Source organism: Lutra lutra, chromosome 8 (assembly GCF_902655055.1).
Source record: "Lutra lutra chromosome 8, mLutLut1.2, whole genome shotgun sequence".
Taxonomy (NCBI): Eukaryota; Metazoa; Chordata; class Mammalia; order Carnivora; family Mustelidae; genus Lutra; species Lutra lutra.
The window spans coordinates 4,608,052-4,629,720 of record NC_062285.1 but is presented as its reverse complement, the minus strand read 5'-3'; the positions used below and the strand labels follow the sequence as shown (position 1 = coordinate 4,629,720).

General features: G+C 38.1%; 1 protein-coding gene across 1 annotated transcript in view; it reads right to left on the bottom strand.

Annotated features, from left to right (window-relative positions):
* NET1 (neuroepithelial cell transforming 1) overlaps positions 1-21,669 on the bottom strand; it is a 61,951-nt gene that overhangs the window by 20,204 nt on the left and 20,078 nt on the right. The window contains exon 3 of the mRNA XM_047740768.1: positions 17,581-17,640. Within this exon, the coding sequence (XP_047596724.1) occupies positions 17,581-17,640 (60 nt within the window). The remainder of the gene's footprint in view (positions 1-17,580; positions 17,641-21,669) is intronic.

Sequence of the window (21,669 nt, the reverse complement as noted above, 5' to 3'; positions counted from 1 at the left end):
TGCCACATTAGAAAAGTTTTAATAGGTCCAATGGCCTGTGGCTTTCTGAGATCTTTCCTCCAAGCTAAAGAACAAGTTGTACCTGCATTCCCTAGCACTAGGAAGGGGCACAGCAGTAGGTAGGACTTTACCTGTATTTGAAAATTCTGCTCTGACCCATTAATGGAGTCATCTGAAATGCAGTTTTGAGTGGAATCCAGAACAGAAGAAGTCTCTGTAGCAGGTATAGGCTGTGGTACAAGCCGGTCCTGCTGCTCAGATCACGTGACCCAGCATATCTGCTAAAGCTTGAGAGCTCTATGGTAGACAAAGAGGCCGTGTGATGTCTCTGGCAAAGCTAGGAAAAGAAGTGCAATGCAGGTCCCTAGGGTTCTGAAGCTAGGCTAGGCTTTCCATGGTAGGAAACCGCCTGCTTTGTGAACAGCAGCTCCTGGAGTGCTATAGCAGCCCTAGTGAAGACTGAGGATCTGTCCACGGGACATCATGAGACTAATGCAATCAGAGGTGTCCAAAATGAACCACGGTCAAGCCTACCAAGTTACAAGTTTGGGGAGGTACAGTGGCAACCTCTTATATGGTGGAAATGGCCTATTTGGAATTAGGCCTAAACAAGACCAAAGGGCACAAGTAAATTACATAAGTACATGTCCCCAGCTATCCCAGTACCCTGATATTAGCCCTTCAGTTCTTCATTTGGTGGTGGTTCTTGGTAACCAACTGATAGAGGAGAAAAACTTGCCCTAGTTTCTGGGTGGATTGTTAGGAGCACTACTGCAGACCCCCCTACTATACTACAGTGCCATTTAGGGGTAGTCCTGAAGGAGACTGGTACAGGGAAACAATTCCAGCAGGCAGAGCTGCAGGCAGTCATCCAATTTATATGGAGGGAGAAAGGGCATGAAGTACAGATATATACAGGCTCCTGAGAAGTGGTGAATAGCTTGGCTAATTGTTCAGGGGCTTGGAAGGAGCGAGATTTAAAAAAAAAAAAAAAAAAAAGGCTGAGAGAAATTTTGGAAAAGAGGCATATAAATGGACATATGGATTGTGCACAACGTGGGAGGATCTTTGTCTCCTGTTATCAAGAGTACAAAGGTACTAGGTGCCTTGTAGGCACTAGGTAAAAACAGTGATTTATCCTATGCATATCGACAATTCTCTCTCCTAGACCATCACAGCACTCTGGAAGAGGCCCACAAAGACTGGCCGAAGCACAGGTATGAAGGGTATGTGCAGGTTCTCCAGCAGGGGCCCTCTTTTACTGAGACTGACCTAACCTCTGCCCCTAAAGAATGCCTCACGTGCCAGCAGTTGGGAAATGATGCTGAAATCTGGCCATACAGTTCTGTTTCCTGGGTAGACTTGGTGGCTAGTTGATTACATCAGACCCTACTTGTACAGTATGCAGGGATTCACCCCTGCTGCAACAGCCATCTCCACTGGACACTGAATGTCTTTCTGTATCTTTGGGCCCTGCTGGCACCATCACCGAAGGGCTTGCACAGTGCCTGCACTACTTGCATGAGATCCTACACAACACTGCCTCAGACTCCAGGACCCACTCTGTAGCAAAGGAGTTATAACAATGGAAAGATAATCACTTGATCCACTGGTTCTCCCATATTCCCCGTTTCCAGAAGCAGACAGCATAACAAACAAGGGCATTGTTTATTGAAGATTCAGGTACTGCAGCAGCTCAGGGTTAAAATTCTGCAGTGTTGGAACACTGTCCTTCAGAACGTAATACATGTGAAACAGCCTATATATGGTCCTGTGTCCTCAAGAGCCATCAAACTAGGAATCAAGGGGTGGAAGAATTGGTCCTTCACATCAGCACTCCCAGATGTGGTGTTTCCCAGGTACAACCTGGCTCTCTGTAGCCACCAAGACTCAAAAAATGTAAACAAACTAGGGGCTCAGACCCCTCAAGGACAAAGGTGGGGCAAGCAAGTCAGACCCACTGAAGTGCTGGCCAAGGGTAAAGGAAATCTCTCCCAGTGGTGGTGGAGGAAGATGTTCATCAGTTATACTCTGTGTAGCAACAGACACTGTGGCTTGCTCTATTAGAACTCGCAGAAATGGCAGCTGGCCACGATCTAGAGGCCCCTGTGACAGACGGGATTTAAAGGAGTATATGAGCCCATCTCTGCAGTACAGAGTGCACAGCGTCAAACAGCATTTGCATCCTCCTTCTCATATTCTATATTCTATACCCCTACCCCTTCATTAGTTGCACTACAGATCACTCTTTCTGCTCTAGGGCCTCTTGAATGTACCCTACAGGGAATATGGACCAATAGAGGACGGGACCAGGAGAGGAAATGCTGCTCCTTTGCCTGTGAGGATGCTCTCTCTGACTCCTCGGGCCCAGCTGCCAAGTCAACAACTTGCCTTGGAACTTACTTTTCCTCCTTTCCCAGTCCCTTATTTTCCCTGATAAAATATCTACATACAAGCCTTGCCTCCTCAGCCTCTACATTCTGGAGGAAACCCAGACTAAGACACCCATATTTCTCCCCACCCCGTTCTTTAAAGATTTTATTTATTTGAGTGAGAGAGAAAGAGAACACGAGGGGGGGGGGAGGGGCAGAAGGAGAGGGAGAGATATACTCTCCACTGAGCAGGGAGCCCAATGCAGGGCTCAATCCCAGGACCCCAAGATCATGACCTGAGCTGAAGTCAGACGCCTGACTGACTGAGCCACTCAGGTGCCCCTAGACACCCATATTTCTAATTTGAGAAGGCATAAGCAAGTGGCACTAGCCACTGGCTCAGGGTGAGTAAAACCTGTTATGGGTGGTGCAGGAGTAGAAGAATGTGTTTCAGTTATGGCTTCCCTGCAGGATTCATGCCTTAGAGCCTGATCAGGGAATGAACAATTCATGCCCACAACAGCATCTCCACTTCATCAGAAAAGGAATGAGAAAGAAAGCTGTTGGTATGGTCCTGTAGTTTCCCTGGAACGAGACTATTCTCTCTCCAAGCTCTCCTTCCCTTATGGACTTTCAAGAGGACAGAGGGCCAACATGGCACTGACCCCACATGAATTTCTGGTTCCTCTAGTACAAAGAATAGAGGTGAGATTGAGGACATGGTCTTTCTGGGATGGTTGCATCCAGGTGGCCAAAGAACAGCATGAACTGGAAGGTGCGCGGTATCCTACTGGCAAGACGGCATCCAAAAGTTGTGGCTAATCTAGCATTGGACTACCGATACCTCAGGGAACTTCACAGGAATGGATCCCTCATTAGCAGGATTTGATGGAGCCATTATTCCTTCTCACTGATCCCAAAGAGGATGAGATAGAACAGAAGTTACAAACCAAAATGAAAAGGATTGTAATCTCATCCAGTCAGGTAAAGAGACTTGACCCTGTTTCTCCCTTCTCCCTTGGAGGAGTCTGGGTCTCAAAAAGGAGGGAAGGAGATGCATGCAATAAACAGAATACATATCTCCTCTACAGATTTCTAGGGTTGCAGAGAGATATAATCTGCAGAGAGAGAGAGAGAATACCTCCACTAGAATGTAAGCTTCATGAGTGCAAAGACTATGTTTTGTTCTCTGAGTGTCTAGCACACAGAGGGAGCTCAATAATATAATGAATGAATGAAGACTAAATATGCTGAGGAGAAAAAAAGCTGTGAATAAAATCTGAGATTAAAATTTTATCATTAAATGTAGAAAACAGAGGTTTACAACTGGTTAAGTCCAAAAGTCTGTAACTTCTGAACAATCTTTACTGGCCCTAGCATAATTTCATTTAATTTATGGTTATACAGACTAAACAGAAGGGTATGTTAAAAGAAAGAGAAGTCATATTCTCAGAAAGGTAATAGAGGAAAAGACATTAATGAAAATAAAGATTCTTATGGGAAAACAAAACAAAAAATTAGAGATCTTGGAAATAAAAAAAATTGTCAAAATTTTATTTATTGACAATACAGAAATGTAAAATAGATACTGAGGAATTAGCAAGCTAGAAAATGGAGGAATTCTCCCAAAGAATAGCATACAATATTAAAGAGATGGAAAGAATTTAAAAAAGAGATAATAAACATATAAAATAATTCCAGATTTTCCAAAATTTTTCCGAGTTCTAGAAGCAACAACTAGAGAGTAAGAGGATGAAAATAATCTAAAACTGAAAAAATTTCACATGGCATTTCTGAAATAAATATAATTCTTTACAGTTAGAGGGTCCAAAAAATGCCAAACCGGATGAATAGAAAATCTAAGGAAAGCTCTCAAACTATGAAAATATTAAATAAACGATCGCATCAAAAAACAAAAACAAGAGACTAAAAAATTTTCCAAACCCTGCAATATACATAATAAATCAGAGGCTAATAGCCATAGAACATAAGGAACTTATTTTTCCCCTTTTCCCCCATTTAAAAAATTGTGATGAAATATACATAAAATTTACCATTTTAGCCATTTTCAAAAAAAGGTTTTATTTACTTGAGAGAGAGAGTGGGCAGGAGAGAATATGAGTGGAGGGAGGGGCAAAGGGAGAAGGACAAGCAGATTCCCTCCTGAGCATGGAGCTGGACACGGGGCTCTATTCCAGGACCTTGGGATTACGACCTAAGCTGAAGGTGTTTAACTTCCTGAGCCATTCAGGCACCCCCAATTTTAATCATTTTTAAGGGTACTGTGCAGTAGGTGGGGCTCAGAAGCATTAAGTGCATTCACTCACATCGTTGTGCAATCACCACCACCACCATTTGCTTCTGTCATCTTTCTTCCCAAACAGAAACCCTGTACACATTAAACTGTAACTCCCCATTTCCCCTCTCCCCAACCCCTGGTAACCACTATTCTATGCCCTATCTCTATGAATTTGACTATTCTAGGTACTTCATATAAGCAAAGTTATACAATATTTGTCCTTTTGTGTCTGGCTTATTTTGTTTAGCATAATGTTTCCAGGGTTCATTCATGCTATAGCATGTATCAGAATTCAATTCCTCTTTAAAACTGAATATTCTATTATATGTATATATCACATCTTGTTTATCCATAAGGGAGTTTCTTTCTGTTCCTAGTTTTTTGTTTTTTTTTTATTAATCACGAAAGCGTGTTGGATTTTGTCTAACAATTTTTCTGTATCAATTGAAATGATCATGAGGTTTTTCTCCTCCTTAATTCTGTTAATGTGGAGTTTAAAAACTACATTAATTGGTTTTCATTTGTTGAAGCATCCTCGCATGCCAGGAATCAGTCTCACTTGGTCTTAGTGTATAATCCTAATAATATGCTGAATCCACTTCGCTGGTATCTTCTTGAAGAATACTTACAAGGGATATTGGTCTACAGTTTTCTTGTAGTATCTTTGGCTTTGGTATCAGGGTATTGCTGGCCTCATAGAGGGAGTTAAGAACTGTTCCCTCCTCTTCAATGTTTTCCAAGAATTTGAGAAGGACTGGTATTAATTCTCCTTTAAATGTTTGGTAGAGGGGCGCCTGGGTGGCTCAGTGGGTTAAGCCACTGCCATTGGCTCGGGTCATGGTCTCACGGTCCTGGGATCGAGCCCCGCATCAGGCTCTCTGCTCGGCAGGGAGCCTGCTTCCTCCTCTCTCTCTGCCTGCTTGTGATCTCTCTCTGTCAAGTAAATAAATAAAATCTTAGGGAAAAAAAAAAAAAAGTTTGGTAGAATTCACCAATGAAGCCATCTGGTCCGTGGCTTTTCTTTCCTGGAAGGTGTTTTGATTACTCATTCAATCTCTTTAACAGTTATAGGTCTATTCAGATGATTTCTGTGATTCAGTCTTGGTAGGTTTCTAGAAATCTGTCCTCTTCATCTAGGTTATACAATCTGTTAGTGTAAAATTGTTCATAGTTCTCTCTTATCCTTTTTTTTTTTTTTTGGTCAGAGAGAGAGGGGGGGAGAGAGCAAGCACAGGCAGACAGAGTGGCAGGCAGAGGCAGAGGGAGAATCAGGCTCCCTGCCAAGCAAGGAGCCTGATGTGGGACTCGATCCCAGGACACTGGGATCATGACCTGAGCCGAAGGCAGCCGCTTAACCAACTGAGCCACCCAGGCGTCCCTCTCTTATCCTTTTTATTTTTGTAAATTGGTAGCAATGTCTCCACTTTCATTTCTGACTTCAGTAATCTGAGTCTTCTCTTATTTTTTCTTAGTCAATTTACCTCAAGATTTGTCGGTTGTATCTTTTCAAAGAACCAGATTTTAGTTTTATTGATTTTTCTCTATTATTCTATTCCCTTTTTAATTAAAACCCACACGAATCTTTACTATTTCCTTCCTTCTGCTAGCTTGAATGTAACTTGTTTGTCTTTTTTTTTTTTTTAATTATTACTTGTTTGTCTTTTTGTAGTGACTTAAAGCATGATGTTAGGTTGCTGATTTGAAGTCTGTCTTTTTTTCTTTTTTGAGAGAGTGAGCAAGTGAGCACATAAGTAGGAGTTCGGGGGAGAGGGAGAGAGAATCTTAAACAGGCTCCATACCCAGCAGAGTCTGATGCAGGGCTTGATTTCACAACCCTGAAATCATGACCTGAGCCGAAATCTAGAGTTGGATGCTTAACTAACTGAGCCACCCAGGTGCTCCAAGATCTTTCTCCTTTTTAATGTAAGAGTTTATAGCTATAAATTTCCCTCTTAAATTTTTGCTTCATCCCACTAGTTTGGTATGTTAGGTTTTCATTTTCATTTGTCTCAAAGCACTTTCCAGTTTTCTTTGTGATGTCTTCTTTGACCCACTGGTTATTCAACACTGTGTTATTTAATTTCTACAGAATTATGAATTTTTCAGTTTTCCTTCTGTTATTTCTAGTTTTATTCCATTGTGGCTGCAAAAATACTTTATATAATTTCAATCTTTTCAAACTGATTAAGGCTTTATATGTTCTATTCTGAAGAATGTTCTACGTGACCTTGAGAAAAATGTATATTCTGCTCTTATTGGATAGTTTTCTGTAGATGTCTGTTAGGTCCAACTGGTTTATGGTGGTGTTCAAGTCCTCTATTCCCTTATTAATTTTCTCTCTGGTTGTCTATCACAATTGGCAAAAATTTAAAAGATTACAAAAATTCAGGGTTGAGAAGGATGTAAAGACAGGTTATCATAAACTGATGGAGAAGTATAAATTTGTAAAACTACTGGAAGGCAAGTGAACAACATTATCAAAACTGAAACTTGCAACCCAGCATTTCCATTTCTTGATATCTGTATTAGAGGTTCCTTTGTGCAGAAGGAGAAAACACAACGTAGCATTATTTTTAATGTGAAAAAATGGAAAATATGTTAAAGGGCCATTCTTCAAGGACTGGTTAAGTAGATCATGGTACTTTATACTATGGAATATGATATGGCAATCTAAAAAGAATGAGGTAGCCTTATATGGTATTGGTAAGAGATAAAGAGAAAAAAAGCGAGCTGTAGCACATGTACAGTATGATCATATACAGGTCACCATTACAAACATTGTGTGGAATTATGTAAATAAACAGAAGGGAATCTGGAACACATCAAATAATAACTAGTTACTTCAGAGGATGAAGGCGATACAAGGAAACTTAAAAAAAAGTTTAATTTTGAACAAAGACAATGTATTCTTGTATTACTTTTATATTTAAAAAGCAGACACAAGCATTTACATGAACATAGCAGTGTAGGAATGATTCACAGTGATCTGGGAATGATTAACCTTAACGATGAACAGCTGTGGAAACTTCATTAGCTTCTCAGAGCATTATCAGGAGTAACTGTTTTATGTTTAACTTTTATTTTTCTGGCTAAGAAGAATCATTTTCTTACATCTATCCTCTGTTTCTCTTAACTTTCATCACCTGTACCAGCAGGTGGCTTTATTTTTTCGACCTATGTCACAGAGAAACAATGTTTTATTCTATTATCTTACAGGGCACCAGCAGAGATCATAGGTTACATCAAAATTCAAGATGGGGGCAGTAATTCATAAGTTAAGCAACTAGGGGTGCCTAGGTGGCACAGTAGGTTAAATCTCTGTCTCTTGGTTTCTGCTCAGGTCATGATCTTAAGGTTTTGAGATCGATCCCTGAGTCAAGTTCCTCCCCGAGTCAAGCTGCATACTCAGTGCAGAGTCTACTTAAATACGCTCTCCCTCTGCCCCTCTGCCTTGCGCTCTCTATCAAATAAATAAACCTTTAAAAAAAGTACTAAGTTAAGTCACTAGCTTTAGCATGCCATCTAGCTTCAAATTATTCAAATCTGTGCCTCAAAAAAATTACCAATATCCTGTCATGGTCTAAGAGGTGTGTTTGTCAAAAGTGAGATTTTATTAATCCAGGAGCTAACAAAAGTGTATTGTAATCCTAAACAATCACAAATGTTTTAAAAATCATTTATAAGGAATAACATACATAACTCATTATTGTGTTTAATCTAAAATTTACATAGTACACCAATACTCAAAATATAACATTTCAATATACTACTTAACTTATAAGAAAATGAAATCCCCAAATCTGAACATTCTGAAAAAGAAAAAGCCATATATATACACACACAAACACACACACACGTACACACATTTCTTTTGGAGTGTTTTGGTTTGTGTTTTGATTACTGACTAACAGAGTTAAAGAAGTCTGGTCATAAAAATATGACTCAGTCTTACTCATCTCAGTATTATTTTACATGAACAAAGTAAAAAGTCACTTTGGACTCCGCTATCAGAAGAAAAGAGCAAGGTTATGGTTGCTAACAAACAGAGATGAAAAACACCTTTGGGAGACAAATGTCATGTTCCTTTTAAGATGAGTAATTTTATATATAATATAGTAGTAGGGCAACCTGATAAAAGATAGTGCTAAAATTTTACTTGGAGACAAATTTGATAAAAAGCAACCACAACTTCACAATAAAGGAGCCAATGATTCCCCTACATGACAAATCCTTAACATCAGTATTAAATTCTTAAGTAAGATATCCAAAATCAAAATATATAACGCAATGCTCATGTTATATGTTTACCTAAGTCCAAAGTCTTACTTGAATCATATGACCTATTATTACTTTATCTGTTTATTCATTAAATATTTACTGAACACCTATTATGTGTCAGGTCAGGTGGCTAGAGGACTGAACCACAGAGGTAAATAAAGCAACGGCTCCCAACAAGAACCTCAAAAGACCATACAAACCGATTATATTTAGCGTATTACATAATAACTGTTATATTTAGATGAAAGGCCATACAAAACACAGGGCTGGGAGAGTTGGCAGAGTGTCCATTCCAGGGTATGTTTTTGGGGGAGAGGGACAACTTTAAGAATGTCACATTCTAACTTAATGGTTAAGTTCTGGCTATACCTAAGTATTGCCGGGACAACTTAAAACAATAAAAACAAAACTCATATGTTCCTAGGTCCCAATGGCACCTATCCTCTTTCCCCCATCTCCTCACATTCATATAGTCTGGGATAGGGCCTAGCAGCACATTTCCTCCCTTCAAAACTCTCCAGGAAACTCTGACCTATAGCCAGAGTTGAATAATTATTTTCAAGATATAAATATAGCTTAATGCTACTGTTATCATCACAACTTCACTGCTGACTTCTTTTTTCCTCATGAAATCCTAATCTGCTCCTTCTATTCAATTTTTCCCTACCTAGAGGGATTATGGGAGGGGTAATCAGGCTAGGTTGGTAGGGGTGGGATACAGGGAGAGGGGTAAGACTCTGGAAAGGGTTCCTGGATATAATGAGCGGGGATAGGTAGGAAATCTCCAGGCAATTAAACCAAGTGAGGATGTATAAGGGAAAGGAAACAGGGATATGACTGAGAGAGATATTTTGGAGATGGAGTGGGAGCTCATCATAATGGGGATTATATGTTAAGTAACATTTGGGTTTTATCTTTAAAGCAATGAATAGCTACTGAAAGAATTTAAGCAAGACCAAGGATGAGCGACTGGGTGTGGGTCAGTTGGTTGAACATCTGGACTCTTGACTTGGCTCAGGTCATGATCTCAGGGTCATGAGATCGAGCCCATATTGGGCTCCACCCAGGGCATGGAGTCTGCTTGAGATTCTCTTTCCCTCCCTCTGCCCCTCTCCCACTTGCACACACAGGCACATGCCCCCACCTCTTAAAAAAAAAGATCAAAGAAAATCAATATGGCATCATAAAGAGGCTATAGGCAGGGAGGCCAGTTAAAAGGCTGTAACTTGTAAGCAACTGAATAAAGGGATGTGAAAATCAGACTGTGATCTGGCTTAAAGATTCAGATTAGGGAAGGGAGTCATCAGTTACACACAGCTGAATCTGGTGAGTGAATGAAGGGGCTCTCCAAAGAAAGATCATTAAGAAGAAAAAAACCGATGAAGATGAAACCTTAGGAATGCTCTATTCATCTCCACAGTCGTCACTTCCCTTCCAGGCCTCCAGACACTATACCAGGTCCTTACTAACCAATACTTTCTACAGAGATGGAAGGACTATAACTGCGGAAAATCAGTTCAAGAATCCAGAATATCCTTTCTGCTGATTTTCATAGGTCAATAAACTCTTCAGCCAATCATTTCCAGCCTTCAAATTGAGTGGCCAATTAACCCTCTGTACTACTTCATTTCTTAGTTCTTCCTCATATATTTGACTCTTTCTAAAGAATTTATCGTTCCTGACACATACATAACTCATTTTAATTCTTGCCATTTGTTGATGTCCCTTCTCTATCTGGGGTTGGTTTTTCCAGTTCATGTTCACTTCCATAAAAAACTAAACTCCAAATCAAAACCTCCCCAAATCTTCTATTTCTCCCTCCTGTTCCTCTTCCTAACACTATCATACTTGTCTAACTATGCAGGTATGATTTTGTCAGAGGGTCTCATTTCTGGCTTGGACATAGTCTTATCTCTAAGGTTAAGAATAGGACCTGAATCATTGTGGGTGGCCCATAAAATGTTTGTGGAATTAAAAAAAAAAAAAAAAGGAGTAAAAGAATTTAGACTTAGTGAAGTTTTGAGTAAACAAAGATGATATTCAGTAAATTATTATTTCAAATTCATTCTTATTATAGTTGTACATAATTCCTTAGGTTTGGAAGAAATGGAGACTATATCATGACATACAGGTAGGTCTGGTTAATGTAACCTTTTTTTTTTTTTTTAGGATTTTATTTATGACAGAGAAAGACACAGAGAGAGAGGGAACACAAGCAGGGGAAGTGGGAGAGGGAGAAGCAGATCTCCTGCTGAGCACGGAGCCCAATGTGGGCCTCGATCCCAACACCCTGGGATCATGACCTGAGCCGAAGGCAGACACTTAATGACTGAGCCACCCAGGTGCCCTGTAACCAAACTTTTATAAGGATTTTTTTCTTGAGTATAACTCCACAGTTTGAAGAACACAGCAATAGTATATGCAAATGTATAACCACTGCCCCGAACCTGACAAATTTTGAAGGACAATAAAAAGTTTATCTTTGGCTCGTTGATGAGTATTAGTATCAGTGCATAATATACAATCTATGCTAAAAATTATAGCAATTCAAATAATTCCAGTAAATTCAATGTCAATAAAATCTGCTAAAATTATATTGGTTTCAGAAGAAAGCTAAATTTGCTTTTCACCATTGAGAATAAAATGCAGGAGTCATAATTCTGAGACTAAGGTGATGGCAGCGACATAGTTTTACAATTTTTCCAAATCCTTCCATGAAAACACACAGAACAAGGACAGCAAAACCAAATCAATATTGTCTAGCACTATGTGACAAGGTACACATCCCCATGAACCCCAAAATGCAAGTTAATGTGGATAAACTACCAACAAGTCTAAGACTTATATAGCAGGGGCACCTGGGTGGCTCAGTTGTTAACCATCTGACTTTGGCTCAGGTCATGATCCCAGGGTCCTGGGATCGAGCCCCGCATCGGGCTCTCTGTTCAGCGGAGAGCCTGCTTCTCCCTCTGCCTCTACCTGTTGTTCTGCCTACTTGTGCTCTCCATCTCTCTGTCAGATAAATAAATAAAATATTAAAAAAAAAAAAAGACTTATATAGCAGCAGAAGAGAAAGGAGAATAATAAAATATCTGCCACATCGGACTAGAGAAGAATCCGGAAACTACTGACAGTGACTTGCTGCAGCTGCAGAGCAAGGCGGGTCATTGTGACCATGGCTACTGAAACTGAGAAGGGTTTTATCTACTAAAGGGTAGCAGTAAGGGCTTCATGGCCGGAACACATGAGTTTAGGACTTTCAAATCTCCCTTCCAAGACAAAGCACTATACTGTGGTGCAAGTTCTGGGAACAGATTCAAGTCAAGTGGAATAGACGTGACAGACATCCAGGAAAAGAGAAAGTTCCAATAAAAGTTGAGGAGGAAAACAGGTCCTGGAGAACTCAAAGTGTATCTACCTTTATTATTTGTTTAAGACAACAGAAGAGGAAGTTTAAAGTTATAAAGCTAGAAAAGCTCTCCTGACTCACTCCCGCTTTCTAAAGCCACTTTCATGTGGTAATGACCAATAGAAAAGAATCACAGTCAAATCCCATATGAAGTTTTCATAAGGAAAAAGTTATAATGGAAAAGGTAATATCCCTACAAAAAATAAAAGCATAGTAGGAAAAACATGCTCACAAAAAACTACAATATTCTAAGACTAGCTTATAAAAGAGCATAAATCAAAATTAGAAAGGTGGCAAAATTAAGGAAAGAATTAGCAATAAAACACAATATCCAAACTTGAAATCAGCAATGAAGGATGCCTGCATGTTCTCTCAGTGGATGATCTCATCTTCTAGGGCCGTGCATCTTGTCTGATTCACCATTTGTTACTGACCATTTGTTACTACCCTCTGTAAGGGCAGATGTTAACTGTAGAAACCTGAGAGCAGTGTAAATACATTTTGTAGGTAGAGATGGAGATGAGGGTATTAATTTGTTTTGCATCTATTTAGCATTCTTATTTCAAATTGAGTGGAACAGAGCAATAGAAGCAAGGACAAGAAAAAACTCAGATAAAGAAGAGGGGGGCACAAAAGAAAGATCTCAGAAAGCATGAGGCTGTATTGTTATAAACCACTTTGTGAAGACAACAGAAGAGGGAGCCCTGGAGCTATGAAGGTGAAGAGAGGCTACCACTGCTCACTCCTCTATCTCACCTTTAAGACAGGAAAATTTACTGCACTTAAAAAATGAGCAACAGAAAAGAATCTTGAATCCCCTTTCAAACTATTATAAGAATACAGAAAATGTGAAGTAGAATAATGTCTCTAAGCATAAAATAAATTAAGAAATTATAGAAGCTATGAAAGAACATAAAACTCAGAAATTAGGTGGGTAGAGAAAGGAGATTTGCAATGAGGTGAGAGAACTAAAAAAAGAACTAAAAATATAAGAATTATTTTAGAATAAAAAAAAATATGCCTACTGAATTAGGAGAAAAAAGAATACAAAAGGGAAGACAAGTTTGAAGACAGGCCTGGGTGGCTCATCTGACTCTTGATCTCAGCTCAGGTTGTGATCTCGGGGTCATGAGTTTAAGCCCCGCACTGGGTTCCACGCTGGGCATGGAACCTACTAAAAAAAAAGATAAAGAGAAAATATTTTGAGAGAAAGTGATAAATATAAAAGATTAAAAAAATCCAAACTAAGCAAAAATCAGGAAGGGGACAGAAAACAATGGAATACAAAAAAATGACAAAAACTATGAGAATAAGTCATCTGAATTTACTAAAGTCTAGAGCAGGGGTTGGCAAACTCCCTATAAAAGGCCAAATGGTAAATATTTCAGTCTCTGTAGGTCAGATGGTCCTTGTCACTGCTACTTAACCTCTGCCACTGGAGTGCTTTTAAAAGCAACCATTAACTATATGTAAGTCATTGAGCAGGTCAGACATGGGTTGATGGCTAACCGACCCTTTGCTAGAAAAGGAGTTTCAGAAAACCAAAAACCTAGAACTGGTGCTCAGCATTCAATATACACTTATCTGCAGAACTAAAGCCTAAAAATGGGTACCAGGGTACACAGCCCAATCTGCGATGGCTATATGCTCTGCTTTTGTAGATACAGTAAAACTACATTCAAGAAATGGAAAATGGTGAATGTATATGAAAAGTAAAATAAGCACTTAATACTTTAAATGTATTAATTTAGAATAAAGAGATAGGACTTTAGTATATTAACAGGGGAAAAGGAGAGGAGGGAGAAGAGGTGTCAGTTGATTATAATAATGCTCATAGGAATGAACCAATTTACAATAGCTAAAAAGGGGAAACTGAAGGCAAAAATATCCAAGAGAACAAAAACATGAACCTTCCTAAATATGGAAAGACATACCAAAGCAAAACACACAAGCAAAACAAGTAAGGAAAGAATAAAATAGAGCATATAATAAAGACAGCATTCTACTGTTTAGCCAAGAGAGTGGGATACACAAATATACATGCAATTGCTTCTATTTTTAAAAAGTGAAAGAATAAACCATAAAATTTAAAAAACAAAAAAAGGGATTTTTTATGGAAGAAAGAAGTAGGGTAGAAGACCCAGGAATAGAAACAAGAATCCTGTAGACCTGACTTTGAAATTCCATACAGTTTTGTTACATGATTATAAGAAAAATTAAGTTTAAAAAGTAGTTCTTAAAAATTGAAAATAAAAAGGAACAAGTAAATTGTTGCCATAATTACACACAGAAAAGTACTAGTTCAGGGGCACCTGGGTGGTGCAGTTAGTTAAGCATCCAACTCTTGGCTTTGGCTCGGGTTCTGACCTCAGGGTCCTGGGATTGAGCCCCACGTTGGGCTCCACACTCACTGGGGAGTCTGCTTGAGGATTCTCTCTCTCTCTCCTTCTGTCCCTCCCCGCTCACACTCTCTCTCTCTTAAAAAAAAAAAAAATACTAGTTCAATAATTTAACATAATAAGCTGTACATATTATAACTAATATGCAAAAAACAAAAAATCTGAAAAATAAAACATACAATATTTTCAATAATTGTCTCATTTATATTAACATAGTAGCAGTAACAATCTGCAGTAATGCAGACTGTTGTCTTTGAACTGTGAGTAAATCAAGTGAATAGTTATGTCAGTGTCCCAAGACCTAGATTTTTGGTGTGGCTGGAGAGATCTAGACAGGAAGATTAATGCAACTGAGTAAAAAACACTATAGCCTCCAATCTGAAATATCAGTACAAACTCAAAATTTATTATATCTGAAAAAGTGATATACGTTTCCTAGATTTGTCCATTAAAAAGGCACAGAAACAAGAATCAATACAGCAGCAAGGAGTGTTCATAATGCACAGGTTTAAGCCTCTACCATTTCCTAAGGAAAGCAGGGTTTTTAGAAATAGGGCAGTTTCCAGGTATGGAGCAGAAACAACAACAAAATATACAAGTAGGCCTGGAAGAACTTGTCATCCTGGAAGAAAGGGAGACCATTTAGCTTCTAGATATAAAGTGAGGGTCATGTTAAAGGATACAGGAAATCAATACATTGCATTCCTTACATTTACATTATGTTAAATGTCAATTATATAATTATATAATGAAACTGGGGAAATAAGGACATTGGCACCACTCTGACGCCAAAGATAGGGTAATTTGAGCATTGTAAGCGTAATAATGGAAGTGGATTAAAACACTACAAATGTGCTAATATCCGTATGTTCATAATCACATTAAAAAGAAAAAAAAAATCACTAATTACTTTTAGAGAATTTTAATGAATAAAACGCATCACTTGAAAACTGATAAAAAGAATCATGCACTTGTTTACCTTTAGTTTAAGTATCTTGTAGTCACCAGATGGTTGGTGAGGAGAGTTTTCTTTTTTTTTTTAAGATTTTATTTATTTATTTGAGAGAGAGCATGCAAGAGCGGGGTGAGGGGGTGGAGAGAGGAAGAGAGAGAAGCAGGCTCCCGACTAAGCAGGGAGCCTAACATGGAGCTCGATGTGGGGCTCCATCCCAGCACCCTGGGATCATGACCCAAGCCAAAGGCAGATGCTTAACCAATTGAGCCACTCGGGCACCCCAAGGGGAGTTTTCTTTTTACAGAAGTAATCTAGTTAATAAAAATGACTGATAAAGGCACATTGTTACCACTTTGCAACCCTCAATGATAAAAGAAATCTAGGCAATGAGAATTAATTTTGCCCAAAACAATCTCTAGATCAGTTTATCAGGAATAAAGGGAAGAGAGGAACAGAAGAAATGATACCACGGAGATGCAATCGTGCATATGCAGGATGTGAAGGGCTCTACACATGCTTACTTCTTCAACGACAAAAAACTCTTAAAAAAAAAAAAAGAAAAGCTAGAGAGGGAACCTACAAATTAAAAGACAGTGAAGAGAGATAATCACAATGTATGGACCTTATATGAATTCCAATTCAAACAGACAAAACGAACAAAACCAAACCAAAAAAGGTGTAAGACAAATCAAGGAAGTGTGAACACTCAATCTGATACAACATGATACATGATACATGATAACATGATACAACATAAAGGATTTTCTTCAAAATAATCTAGGGTAGAGGCGGCAAATAGATATAATGACAATAATTTGATCACATGATGGGAATTGGTGAAGTTGGGATAAACAAAAGGAGGATTATTTTTCAGTAGATTTGACCATGGATTTTACTGTGGCAAACTATAAATACTGTCTATTTCTGTATGTGATCTGATTTGAAGCATACCTAAAAATACTCAGGGCGGTCATTTCATCCTTTTTTTTCTTTCTTTGAATACAGGATTTTTAAATGTAACTAAAACTGTTTTGCAAAACGCCTTAACACTTAAAACAGAGTTCTCCCGTAAACATATTACCTATGTACACATGCCACCCTCTCCCCTGCAAATCTGGCTTGCTGGATTTGGTAAAATGTTGATGGGCAAACCTATAAAAATTTGCCATCATTACACATGATGTCAAACATTTTTAAAATCTCACTTTAAAAATGTATAACCTTTATGTAACAATCTTTAAAAAGGTTCCTTAAAACCAAGATGGTTCTGTAAAGTTTGCCAGTTGACAAAAATGGACTAAGTAATTCCACAGATACCAAGTTTTGGGACTTAAATACAATTTTACATAAAGGATACATAATCATTTTTTAAGTGTGCACTGGATTTTGGTTTGTCACAGGTCACACATTGGAAACACACAGACACTTCTGACCTACAGACAAGCTGTTTGGTTTGCATGGTCCAACATATAAAGATTGGGAGCTTTCACATAAAAATCCAGATTTTGACAGTCCTACAAGCAGCTGTGAGCTAGAGCACAGTAGCAGCTGCCTCTTGCAGGAGGGCGTGTTTCTTTTTTCCATCACGGTCCCTCGCTTCCTTCCTCCTTGCATACACAGTAGGCCTGGCCTCTTCAGACATCTGAGTGTGAGATCACTAGCTAAAGCCTAACATTGTTCTTAGGGAGGCTTTTACCTCATTCTTAACAAAGTACAACAGAAAAAAGAAGATATCTGTAAGAGTCCATATTATTTAGTTTTGAACTTATAATTTTTTAAAAATTAGCATTTATCATCCTTATAGCACAAAAATAAAATATTATCTGCATATTTTTAAATGCTTTTCTTTGACAAGAAGAAAGGCTTACCTTTAAATCAAGGCTGTTAAGGCTTATGACATCATCATCTTTCGCTCTCCGCTTTCTTTTCTATAAGAAAAAAAAGATTTCATTCTTATATAGAAGGAATGCATGTTACTTCATTAAACAGAGACTCCATAAAACCAGAAAAATCACTTTAAAAAAGTGAAGCTCTATTCATAATTATTATTTTTTTTAAAGATTTTATTTATTTATTTGACAGAGAGAGATCACAAGTAGACAGAGAGGCAGGCAGAGAGAGAGAGGGAAGCAGGCTTCTTGCTGAGCAGAGAGCCCGATGCGGGACTCGATCCCAGGACCCTGAGATCATGACCTGAGCCGAAGGCAGCGGCTTAACCCACTGAGCCACCCAGGCGCCCCTATTCATAATTATTTTTGAAAAAAAATTATTTTTGAGGGATGATCATAAATGATCTCTAGCATATTTACTGTTTATATAGTCCCCCTGGCTTGAATCATCTCATGCTGCCAAGTTTCACCCTATCAAAAAACTTTATGTAAAGTTTTTTCAGAAATGAACTCTTAGTAAGTCAAGGGCTAACTGTACTTACTAGAGAAAAAGTAAAATATATTTTAAACATAAAAGCAACGAGTTTTTAAAAAATCATATTATTTATCCTATGGAAGGGGGAGGGTCTTCACTAGAAAAAAAATACCCTTTTCTCATGGCCCAAAGTAAATTAAGACTTGTTGCCAGAAGCAGGATTTATCTACTGGAAGACAACATACTCCACGCTCACTCAGCCCTTCTGGTGCCTGTAGTGGTGAAACTGTATACAATCTCATTTCTGTCCTTCATCACTACTGAAGAATCCTTAAGTAACACATCACCCACTCACACCTCAAAATAACTTTTCAGATGACCTGGGACATAGTCTAGCTCTTGTGAACTCTCAAAACTGACCAGCTAGGGTTCCCTTCCAGGACCTAACTCCACTCCAAGGAGAAACTGGTGGTAGTGGAATCAGAATGGAGCAGGACAGGGACACTGGAGAAAAGGAAAGACGGAGTCCAGATGGAAGTGGGGAATTGACAGAGCCTGGAAATCGCAGAAGCAAGGAACCATAAAAAGAGAGGGAGTTCTGTTAAGTTAGAAAAGTTATCTGAACCAAGCCTCTTTGTAAAATTCAGAAAAACTAAATTCACATTAAAATGAACAGAAAATTCTCCAAGTCAAATCCTACACAAAATGACTCTAAGAAAAAAGGGAAAAGGGGAAGAATAATATCCCTATTGGGAATGAAAGTACTTTGGAATGAAATGCTCAAAGAAGCAGAGCAAAACTATGACATACTATTCCAAAGTTAGCTAAAGGCATTAGGAAAATGATAGAAAACTTGAAAGAAAAATATAAATCAGGATTGGAAAAAACTAAAAATGAGGTGACAAGAAATCCTTATTGATCTTAAGGTCATATCCAGAAGATCTAGAAAAATAAGAATAATATGATCCTAATTCTGGAAAAAACAAAGCAAAGATCCTGCATTTATGTATATCTTATTTGTGAGTCTCTCTCTGTGTGTGTATGTGTGTGTGTGTGTAAATAATTATATGAGCAAAACAGAGGGACAGGTATGGTATTGCTGACACAGGTTAGAGTGGAGGCTGGGATGGAAGGATTGACAGGGGAGGAGAGAGGAAAGGAGGAAACTGCCAAATAAAAAGAAGTGTACTGAGGGGAAAAGCTCATTCATGATTGTACCTACACATTTATATAAAATTATGTACATGTGTTTATATATGTAGAAAGACATTTAACAGATTTTAAAATATTCTACTATATTTTCTTTTAAACATTCTGAAGTTTTCTTTTCCTATATACATATTCAATCTATCCAGAATTTATTTGTTTGTATATAGTATGAGACGGCAGAGCTAACTGTCCCCACCGTGAAGACCACTGTTGCAGGCACCATTCCTTCTAATGACTACGATGCATGAAGGTCTCATACATATGTCAGTTTCTGGGTTCTCAATCTTATGGCATTGGTCTGTTTACCTAGACTTTTATCCACACTGTGATTCCATAATCACTGTACCTGTGGAGTAAGCCTTAACAGCTAATAAAGTCAAGACATATGTTCCCTGACTTGCACAATACTTCCGCTGCTCTGGGCTTTCTACTTTCTTTCTGAATTATAGAGTGAGATCTATTACACTCTAGTGGGATTTCTTTTTTTTTTTTTTTTTAATTTGACAGACAGATCACAAGTAGGCAGAGAGGCAGGCAGAGAGAGAGAGAGGAGGAGGAGGCAGGCTCCCCGCTGAGCAGAGAGCCCGATGCGGGACTCGATCCCAGGACCTTGAGATCATGACCTGAGCCAAAGGCAGAGGCTTTAACCACTGAGCCACCCAGGCGCCCCTCTAGTGGGATTTCTATCAGAACTATACTGAATTTATAAATTAATATAGGGAGTACTAACATTTTTGGGTTACTGAGTCTTTCCTTGTACGACTATCTTTCCATTTAACTTGGTATCTATGTTCTTTATTAATGCTTTCCAATTTTCCCAACAAAAATCTCACAGATCTTTTCATAGTTTTAAAAATTGTTTTTACTTCAATATAAGCATCTTTACAAATTACAGTTGTTTATTGCCTGTATATATACACATTTTATTGAATCCCTTTTATAAGTTTTATGGCCAGTAATTTTGTTTGAACTTTTAGTTCTAATAGCTGCTATCAATATTCACTAGGACAGTCTATGTAGATAGTCATATTGTCCCTAAGCGATGAAATGCTATTGTCTCTTTCTTTCTAATTTGAATACCACCTGTACTCCTGTCTCACTATGTTGGCTAGAAGCACCAGTAAAATGCTGGATAGACATGGTGAGAGCAGGCTTTTTTCCAAAATTTTAAGGAAATGTTTCTAAAATATTATCATTACAAAACTTGTTGTTTGTGGCAGGTCTCAGGCTAAGAAAGTTCTGTTCTATTCCCAGTTTGCCAAGAATTTTATCATGACTGGGCAATGATTTTATTTTTATCCATTTTCATTTTTCCACCTATTTTTTTTGGTTCATTCTACGTTCTTTCTCTAATTACTTCAGTCAAATGCTTACTTTTTGTCCTCTTTTTTCTCAACCTATGTATGTGAAAGTTTATTAATCTCTTAGCACTCCTTAATCACATTCCGAATGTTTTAACACATGAACCATGAGCTATTTCTTTTGTCATGGGAGAACTCTACAAATGTGTTTTCCCCAAGAGGGATGTACCATCCCAGAGGATATGCAAGATATCTTCCCTGGAGTGCAGGAGGAAAATGTTAGAACTTCAATATTTATGTATTTATTAATCTTTAAAAATAAGGTTTACTAATATTTAATATACAGATGATGAACTCATCATCATCCACATTATAAGGTTAGACAATAATGATCCAATCAGTTCCCAGAAATTGACCTCACACTGTGAAAATGTCATGGCTATTTGAAATACGGACTTACATCCACTATCACGAACTTCACCCGAGGTTGAGTACTGTGCTTTGACTTATTAACTAATAAAGCTGGTCCATACATAAAAATCCTAAATAAACATAGCAGGGTATGTGTTCAAAATATTTTTGCTGATAGGTTTGCAAAATTAAGTTTGGAGACACTTCTCTCCTGAAGTTTTTCTGTTTGAGCTTAGGCTTGTCAACTATGAAAGGAAAAAAATCAAGATGAAAAAAAGTCTCAAGGAGAACAGAGAATTGTATTAAAATCAGGAGACACTTGGTATGAATCCTTAACTGACCAATTAATATAAGTAACTGGTATAAGAGCAAAGAAATCTCAAACAGAAGTCCCCAACAGAGATATAAATTAAATACAAAAGAACAGAATGCAAATTAAATATGCATTGCTGAACCCATCAGCACATGATCAGGTAAAACGTGGCAAACTAGAAACAGAATGATTTTTGCTATTTCCTCCAAATAAGAAAATGTAAGACTCATGCTCTATTTGTATATACATTATTTATGAGTATTATAAGCTAATTTCTTAATTACAAAAAGAACCAATTGTCTGGTTAGATGCCTCTGTAAAAGCCTCATTCTAAAAATAATGAGAGTAGGATACTAGGA